The 9,731-nt window shown below is 40.0% G+C and overlaps 1 protein-coding gene across 1 annotated transcript; it reads right to left on the bottom strand.

Moving 5' to 3' along the window:
- Nucleotides 1-1,897: 1,897 nt before the first annotated feature.
- On the bottom strand, nt 1,898-8,621 carry LOC146459071 (uncharacterized). Its single transcript, XM_085089712.1, has 4 exons — nt 8,537-8,621; nt 5,795-6,017; nt 3,705-5,008; nt 1,898-2,067 (listed from the first exon to the last, which is right to left on the bottom strand). Exons 1-4 carry the CDS (start codon nt 8,619-8,621, stop codon nt 1,898-1,900), a joined length of 1,782 nt encoding a protein of 593 aa, XP_084945838.1.
- Nucleotides 8,622-9,731: the final 1,110 nt, after the last annotated feature.

The raw sequence follows: 9,731 nt of genomic DNA, 5'->3' as shown, positions 1-9,731 counted from the left end.
AAGAGGCAGTGTCACCTATTTTTAGTGTCATTTTAAATAACCAAAAATATATATTTATATGGTAGAAAACCGTTAAAATAATGGTAAAGTTATTATCAAGTTTTGTTAACGATGACCCTGACAGTGTACAGAAACTAGTATAGGAAATATTTGGCTGCGGATGGAAATGGATCGTAAAACTGGCCATTTTTGTTTCAGGTTTTCCCTGTGTATTTTTGGAAAAATCGCTAAAAACAGGTTACAGTTTATTCTTCCTCGCAGAAATCATTTCACACTTTCCTCCCAGTGAGGTGTTAGTGTTAGTGAAGAGGTTCTTTATCAAATATTTGAGTAGTTTTTACCTACATACAGCAAAATCTCTGTGAGAGTGCCCCTTCTCGGTCGATCTGTCGTAAACTTTAATTTAAGCTGAATTTAACCAAAATCATAAATTATTCATTAGTCGACCTATAGTGCATGTATTAGCAAAATCTCTGTGAGAGTGCCCCTTCTCGGTCGATCTGTCGTAAACTTTAATTTAATCTGAATTTAATCAAAATCATAAATTATTCATTAGTCGACCTATAGTGCATGTATTTACCGTTAACCGCCATTACGGGACAACGAATAAGATCTTCAGATGCATTATGTGTGGAAAGGCGCAGGAGTCTATCCCACATGTGCTGTCAAGTTGCAGCCTATCAAGACACAACGGAGCACTCAAAATACTTTTCTTTGAGTTGCTGAAAGACTACCGACTGATAAAGGCCTTTCCGCCTTTGCACCCCTAGCCTCCACGCAACCTAAGCCGCTCTACCAAAATGATCAAGTGACGGCATATTGGGATGTACCAGTATATGCAGACCACTCAGAGAAGCGAGCTAACAAGAGTGGACACGAGGATTGTAGATAAGGAGAGGAAGACAGTAACCCTGTTGCAGATGAGCTGTCCTTGGATTGAGAACCGGAAGCAGAAGGACGAGGAGAAAACTCGCAAGTACGCCCCACTACGATGGGAAATCAAGAAGTAGTATCCGGGCTACAATGCAAGATCACTCAAATCAACATTATAATGGATGTACGTGGTGGATTTTCTAAGGGATTGAGTAGTCGTTTGAGGGGAAATACTAGGAGCAAAGCGTAGCAGAGATGTTCTAGGACGGATGTAGAAGTCTGTATAAAATAGTAGCCTGAACATTGCCAGAACTTTCAAGGTAGATTAAAATGCTCAAGCTCTTGTTAGTAATAAGGGCGTACAAATCAACGCAACGAATAAGTTATCCTTAAAAGAAAATAGCTATGTCTTTTCCCCTACTTTACGATAACTCGTTCATTGCACATGGGCGCTTTCACGAGTTAAAAAAGTGGTTCTTTCAACTTAAAACCAACGGATGACACAAGGTACTTCCCAGGGGGTGTGGGCTGGAGTACTCCCTGTAAAGTTGTATAGGTATGCTAACCTTGTTCCCAGGACTTTCCGTTTGTAAATTGGAAAAAGAAATTCTGTGTGGATTTGAAGGACGCCATCTCAGAATAGACCTATTCGGCTAAGCCAATGTTGTACCCAATTCAGATCCCCCGGGGTTAAGATTTTTGTTTATTGCATTTGCATTATAATGTAGCATTCGCATATAAATGACATGGAAATGCTTAGAACAAAACATTTTATGCCCAAAGGATTTGAATTGGGTACAACATTGCGTTAGCCGAATAGGTCTATTAGAGACATTTGTATGGAATTTCAGCGACCTTTGACAGATCACAGCCTCGTTACTACGCAATGAAACATAACTAAACTTGGTAGACGTACTAATTTTGTTTGATTTTTCTGGCGATGGGGTTCATTTCTTCAAAAGACGTAATTTGAGAAATGTGTAAGCTAGAGCCTAGTCCCTTTTTAAACTTCGGAATTTGAAACCTATAAAACAGGAAATCCTAACTCACCATGAACGACATTTCCCGTCTTTGTCAAATGTAAAGCCAGGCAGGTTCCAACAGCTACAAAGGGAATCCCCCAGCAGAATAAGCTGTAACGGATGTAGGCTTTCCTTTGACGATCAACAACTAAAGAATTTGACGGATTCACACCTAAACAGACAAAACAAAATGAAAAGCACACTTTACCACCGTCAGAAGTGTTAACAAACAAACCTAGTTCTCTCATCTATTCTTTCAGTTCAGGTTAGAATATGTTCAAAGAACAACTTTTCAATCCTTACTCAATAAGAAATGACAACTGAGAACAAAGGGTGTGTATTTACAGTTTTGTTTTGATTACTTTTCTTCAATTTTTGCCGCTTTCCTGAAGTTTTGGGGAAATGCAAGATGGCGGATCCATGATGGCCGCCATTTAGTAATCATGACGAAATAACCATGACGTCATCATTACCCGTTGTGGACCTCAAAGGAACATCTGTGGACGTACTACTCATCGTCCAAGGCTCATTGTAATAGCCTTTATAGTTGGCAAGCTATGGAGGGGTCCGAAAAGACAAAAGAAAATCCCGGTCTAGATAGGGTTAAAAGAGAAAATGCGTCTGCTTATTCATTAGTCCTAGGCCCGTAGCTATAGTATAGAAGGAACCGTACTGGGACAGTTTCTTTGGTAAAATCCAAGCTCAACATATTCAAAATATTATAGGAATTTTTCCATGGAAACTACTTTCAAGAACAAGTTTGAAACAGAAGTTAAACCAGCAAAGAAAAGGCGAATGTCAATCGGGTGCGTGTTGTGTGAAGTTGGGTGGAAGAAATTCCTCTTTCTTGACCCAAGCTGCCCATTAAGTTGATATCTACTGTTAAGTTTGATCTTGCTGTCGGTATAGGAGGAGTGCCTGAGTTTATAGATTATGGGTTGTTCCAAATATGGGGCTATAGGGTATAAAATTCACCGTCTAAGGAAAGGCGCATTGATATGTTTTGTTTTTGTTAACCTTTAACCCGCATACCAGTATCTTAAGCTATAGCTTTTATATTTACTGCCTGGGTAAAACTTTTCGGCTGGCTACGGGTATGAGATTTTTTCACGCCTTTCCGAAAGAAATTGAACATGCTTTCTTATCCTCCGGTTTGGCTTTCGGTCAATTCTAAAACAATGTTTTTCCCAGCAAAAACGGCTGATTCCCTTAAACACGCTCTCCAGAGTAGCGAAAACTCCGTTCACAGCAAATTCTATTGAAGAAAGAAACAATATTTTGGAGGAGAAAAAAAGAATCTAGCGAGGAAAAATCAGGGAATCAACGTGAACATTAAAACCAAATTCCTAAGACGCTGTGTCCTGTTTTTCCTAATCGTTTGTTTCAAACGAATACTTGTTTAAACTATTGCATCTGTTTGAATGCTCTAGCTGAAAATTGAAATTGCTCGTTGTTGCTGAACGCTTTAAGGAACAATATCTTGTTCGCCGAATTTACGAGCTGCTATTGGCTTTACGAAGAATGATGCTAGCTGACTAAATCTCACATTTTAACGACATATATTATTTGCGCCCTTGAAACGAAAGGAATTAGTTTTTTAGCGTTACTAAAGTTTGAGCTAGCATCAGTTTGCTGAGGCAAACTTTAGATTTCTTTACACCCAAATCCACATTTCTGAGGCGATTAGGCCCTTCCGAACAGATATCTACCGAAATGAACCTTTCGGTGCCCCTGGAAAAACTGATATTGACGAGGAGTATGGCCGTTAAGATTGGCTTCAGAGTGGAGCAGAGTTGAGAAAATACTTACTTGGCCTTGAGAAAGTTTTGTGTGTGTTATAAGCGATAGTACTCATCCAGAGAAAAACAGCAAGGATGGAGTAATGTAACAAGGCTCCCATCACGGCACAGACTGCGGAGGAGACGACATCCGGGTCTGCAGCAAAGTAGGCAGACTGCATGACTATCATTGCGCATGACAGATGCATCACCGCCTTACCAGGGTATGTCCGTAATTCAGCAAACAGGAAATACGTCACCAGCAGGATAATAAGGGAAATGATTGACAGCGAGAACCCAACATAAGTGATGATTCGCAGGGTAAATGAGTGGTTTTGAGACGTTTTCTGACCATAAAAGTTTTCATCTTTTGCCGTTGCCGTTGTGATAGTGTAGCCGCGAGAAAAGTTTGCGCACAGAATTAATGTTTGGTTGATCAGGATGTAGCTGTCGTTGTTGTACGTCGTTTGGTGACTAATGATGAGAACAGACTTGTTAGTTAGAAGACGAAATTCGTTTGGTTTAAAGCAAGGACCTCTACAGCTTTTCAAGGATTTCTGCGACTTTTGTGCTGTTGTATCGGCGCTGTTGTTGTGGAAACCAAAGTGAACCGCAGGTAGGCATCTTCCTTGGAATGGATCGTAAATATCCCCGATTGGACAGCTGAACTGAAGACGCACTATTGTTTGCCTAAACCCCGGTCTAACGTCAGCTTGTTTGGAGAGGACGAAAAGCATAGAGCCAAACCTGGGAGGTAATGGATTTCCTACCATACACAAAATCGGTTTGTTGAGCATACTGTTCTGCAGTGATAATACGGCACAGTGAGGGTTCTTGAACTTTTCAGTGCGCATTGTGTCTTCATCAATGTAAGCCTTGATGCCATTGGCGTAATCACGACAGTACTTTTTCTCCTTCGTGTCAGGAGGAATCATGGCTGCTGGTGGCGTCACAATACATTTATCCATAGTAACAAACGGAAGTACCTCCCAAATGGCTTCGGAAGATTTAATATCCTGCAGGGAGACATAACTTGGCGTCTTTAAGATACGGACATTCCAGTAGTGAAGGTCTTGTGATCTACCATGACACATGGCGCAGTATATGTTCGCATAAGTTGTATTTTCTGTCATGTCAACAACTGGCAGAGCTGTGATTGGATCGGCTGAGTAATTGGTGGACAAACATTTCTCTGCCGTTGAAGCGTTTTGCCAAGATGATGGACAGTTAGACACCATGACGTAACCAAAGATTGAGCTCATCTCGTTTGATGCCCTTCTTCGGCAGGTTTGCTCTGGTTTTAATTTCCGTGCTGTTACTATGCCAGGATCATTCCTGAAAAGAGAACAATAACAATAAGGTTGTTGTGCACAGCTTATCTGCGTTCAGCCTCTACCTTTCGCCCTAAGAATTTGCCTAGAATTACGCCTTATAGTTAATTATGATCTCCGGAAGCGTACCAAAAAAATGTTTCTACCAAAGACAAGAACTGACGGCCTATAACCTAACCTTTCTAATAGTCGGAGCTAATCTCTGAAACAATCTCCCCGAGGAGCGAAAAACAAACACAATTCATTTGGCCTCTTTAAAAGAGGTATCAATGAACTGTTTTCATTATAGGACTCTCACAAGGCGAAATTTAAACCAGTTTATAGGGTTGTAAACAGTGTTATTTTTCTATAGATAAATTGAATTTTATTGTCGTTCAGGTTGTCCTGCATACAGAAGTTCCTTTTCTTCCTGACTGGAATCACCCTGTTTAAGGCGCTGTAAGCGAACAGTACCTGTACTTGTACCTCGTTTCCGGACTGCATTTTGGGCGTGGCTACTTACAATACGTTCCTGTGTCCTACTTATGTTTCTATTCATATGAAATTACAACATTTGATTGAATTTACGCAGAAATCACTAAGGTGATATGGAACCACGCAAATATAATACTGATATCATATTTGCTTTGGTTCGAAGACCTTCATTTCGCTGTTTCGGTTGATCTGCCGTTTCTGAATTCGAATTACTTGAAAGGACTTCAAAATGATGCGCAGATATAATTTCTTGACACTTCCTTATGTCGTCGATATCCTGCATCCTTACTGGTAAATATGTTACAATAACACCTACCACTCGTCATAATCCACACAGCAGTCACCAATCTCTTTACACAGATGGTCACAGTAACAGTTTCCCCAGACATCGCCTGTTCTGTCATGCAAATCATTTGTGTTATTTACATGACAGGACGCAAAAGATCGGGCACAGTACTTGACGTCACCATTGTCTGCCACAAAGTTGAGGAGCTCCGCGCACAGCTCGGTTTGGTTTGCCTTGGATGTTTGACAAGGGTCTGGATATAAAAAGAATGCAAGACCGAGTGAGGTGTGACATGACGTGACATGGCATTGGACAACTAGGTTTAATTTGCCTTGGATGATTGACAAGGGGGTGGATATCAAAAGAATGCAACATCAAGTGAGGCGTGACATGGCGGGACATGACAGTTTGGGTTCCATTGGATGATTTAAAAGAGGGTGGATAATATGAAGTTAAGACCGAGTGGGACGTGACATGACACAGCTCTGTTTTGTTCAGTTTGTCATGAATGTTTGACAAAGGGTTGGGTCAAATGAATACATGGCCGAGTGAAGTGTGGCACTGCAAGGCACTGCAAGGCTTGATTTGCCATGGATGTTTGACCAAGGGTTGGGTCAAATGAATGCATGACTAGATGAAGCGTGACTTGGCATGACATGACATGGCACTACAAGGCTTGAACTGCCATGGATGTTTGACAAAGGGTTGGGTCAAATGAATACATGGTCGAGTGAAGCGTGACATGGCGTGACATGACATGGCACTGCAAGACTTGATTTTGACAAAGGGTTAAGTCAAATGAATGCATGACTAGATGAAGCGTGACCTAGCATGACATGACATGGCACTGCAAGGCTTGATCTGCCATGGATGTTTGACAAAGGGTTGGGTCAAATGAATACGAGCCTTCTCTTCTATGTGGAAATTCACGGTCTCGGAAATTGTCCCCAAGTTTGGTGCTTAAGTGCTCCAAGATACGGTACATGATGTTTTTCGATGGTCTAACGACAATAGATTCAAACTGAACTCACTTAAGGGTAAGGAACTCAGAATAGACTTTCGAAGAAAAAATAACTCGGACACCGTTTCCCTTGAGGCCAATGGTAATGTTTTTGAAATTGTGAAATCAGCTAAGATATTAGGTATTACTGTAAGGAGTGACCTTAAATGGATCGATCATGAAAATAATATTACTATGAAGCTAAAAGCTTAAAGACAAGACCGAAAGTTTACGTGGGATTTTTATGAATAAATTTATCAAAATCAGTCATGTCTGGAGAATACAATAGGTTGTAATTAGCAGTACAATGACCTGCACGTGCAGGGATGATTTTGATGAAATTATTCATAAAAAATAATCCCACAAAACATTGCGGTCTTGTCTTTTAGCTTTATTTTTTATCCGACAACGTTAATTGAAATAGCTGTATGTTTTCAATTCCGAATGTGAAAGCAAAGAGGTTTAGAGACACTTTTATGATGCACTTTGCGATTAAACAGCAATGGTAGTTAGTGTAGATAGGTTTTTTATATTTTGAAATTTTAAACATGATGTATGTAACGCAAGTAATTCAGCTTATAGCTGCAAGTTGTGGTTTTTTAATAAACGATTTATCTTATCTTATCTTATCTTTTCTTATCTGAAGCGTGACATGGCGTGACATGACATGGCACTGCAAGGCTTTAACTGCCATGGATGTTAGACAAAGGGTTCGGTCAAATAAATAAATAAATAAATGCATGACCGAGTGAAGCTTGACATGGCATGACATGACATGACACTGCAAGGCTTGATCTGCCATGGATGTTTGACGAAGGTTTGGGTCAAATGAATACATGGCCGAGTGAAGCGTGACATGGCGTGACATGACATGGCACTGCAAGACTTGATTTGACATGGATGTTTGACAAAGGGTTGGGTCAAATAAATAAATAAATAAATAAATAAATAAATAAATGCATGACCGAGTGACGCTTGACTTGGCATGACATGACATGGCACTGGAAGGCTTGATTTGCCGTGGATGTTTAACAAAGGGCAGGGTCAAATGAATGTATGACTAGATGAAGCGTGACATAGCGTGACATGACATGGCACTGGAAGGCTTGATTTGCCATGGATGTTTGACAATGGGCCGGGTCAAATGAATGGATGACTAGATGAAGCGTGACATGGCATGATATGACATGGTTGACAAGGACCTGGATAAAAAAGTATAACTGTTAGTAGCGTAACATGCCGCTCCATAGAAAGGCTTGGTTTGCCTTGGATGGTTGACCAAGTGTGAAAACGAGAAAATTTAAGCAAGGTAATTGAATATTGTGTCCTGTGTTCCCAGATGGTTTTGTGGCTTTTAAAGACATTAAAGTCGTTTTAGCAAAAGGAATATCCGTTTGATCACTTGATCTGTTTGGATGCTTTAGCTGAAAATTTCAGTTGCAGAAAGTTTTAGGGATCGGAATATTATTTTCCGAAATTGCTAACTGTTGTTGGTTGAATGAAAATGCTAGCTGACCTTTTTTCAAATTTTTATCGGTTTATTTTCCCCTTCCAGTGTTACGAGATTTTAAGCTGGTATTTTGCCGAAGAAACTGTAGTTTCTCATTACAACTTACTCCGAATTTCTGAGGCGATTAAGGCCATATGTATCCGAACAGAAATCCACCGAAACAAACTGTTGTGTCCCCCTGAATATAAAATATTGCTTCCAAGTTTATATATCTTTCGACACAAATATAATTGTTTGCACTAAATTGCGACCCCTTTCTTACCTACATGAAACCACCCTCCTCCGGGTCTAATAAGTAGACCGTAGACAAGAATCATAGCTTCGATGATCTGCAACAGTGTCTTCATGTTTAAATGCTTCTTATCATCAACCGGTGTGTGTAGCTAAACCAATACAGAGAACCAAAATTCAGATTAAAAATGGTCGTGAGCCACAACTTTTATTGCAACAGGCCTTTTTGGTGTCGCTTTGAACCTCTGTTTTGAAAGCAAGTCTTTGTGCATAGTTTTCATTATGAAACAATATTACATGTAGTTTTCATTCATAAGTTAACAGGCCTAATTTTCACATGAAAAGCTTTGTACTTAGCCTTGCGTTCGTACTGAGGTTCAAAGAAACTCAGAAATGGACTATTGCAAAAACGTATGGTAGAGTTCTGCACCAGCATCGCAGAGGTCATGGGTTCGAATCCCGTTCACTGAGCTTGAATATTTCCGCAGCCAACTATCGCAACTTGCAACGCAACATTTATTGCGCGACAAGTTATAAGAAAATGTTGCAAGTATTACTTTGCCTTTACAATGGACTGCAACTGGAAAAAGATAGGCTAAATGTTTTCAAGTCCTCGCGTTTTAGTTCCCAAAATGCACTAGAGCAGGTCATGAGTTGTTCCTTTCAAGAATTGAGTTGATTTCTTTTTCTTAATGTTCTAGAATTATTTTTCAACTAAGTGAAGATGAAGGAACACCATTTTCACGCGAAAAGGTCAAAATCTCCGTGATACTTCCCCTTTACTGTGACATAAAAATGTCAGTTTCTGTAGAGCAATAATTATGATAATAATAGCGAGACGATAACTCCTGCTAGTCAGAACGCCTGACTATGTATTAGTCAAACTTGCAGTATACAAAATAGATAACTGGTTTATGAAAAAAGAAAACTCCGATAAATAATATAACCTTAGAAAAACAAGTTTGCTGTACTGTGATTGGATTTACCATACGGACGCTTATTTACATCTTTTCCTTCGAGGGAAGGCGTTTATCTGAGACGAAAGTTAACTTATGAGGGATGGAGCATTTATTTCTTTTTTCGATGTGAACAAACGATTGTATTGTAACTATACCAGTTAGCAAAGTTAGAAGAGCATTCGTAAGGGGATCAGGGATGGCCAAGTGGCGAAATCACTCCCCTCCCACAAATGTGTCTCGTGTTCGATTCCCAGACTCGGTGTCATA

Source organism: Pavona decussata, unplaced genomic scaffold (genome assembly GCF_977016875.1).
Source record: "Pavona decussata unplaced genomic scaffold, jaPavDecu1.1 SCAFFOLD_223, whole genome shotgun sequence".
Lineage (NCBI taxonomy): Eukaryota > Metazoa > Cnidaria > Anthozoa > Scleractinia > Agariciidae > Pavona > Pavona decussata.
The sequence above is the reverse complement of the archived record's forward strand: the minus strand, read 5'-3'. Positions and strand labels throughout refer to the sequence as shown.

What these genes read in the sequence shown, in the direction of transcription:
- LOC146459071 (XM_085089712.1), bottom strand. Translation starts at nt 8,621, where the DNA reads ATGAAGACACTGTTGCAGATCATCGAAGCTATGATTCTTGTCTACGGT. An exon ending in TGTGTGGATTATGACGAGTG is followed by an intron (nt 5,009 to 5,794) that starts GTAGGTGTTATT and finishes TTCTCTTTTCAG; the next exon opens with GAATGATCCTGGCATAGTAA. An exon ending in CAAAACTTTCTCAAGGCCAA is followed by an intron (nt 2,068 to 3,704) that starts GTAAGTATTTTC and finishes TTGTCTGTTTAG; the next exon opens with GTGTGAATCCGTCAAATTCT.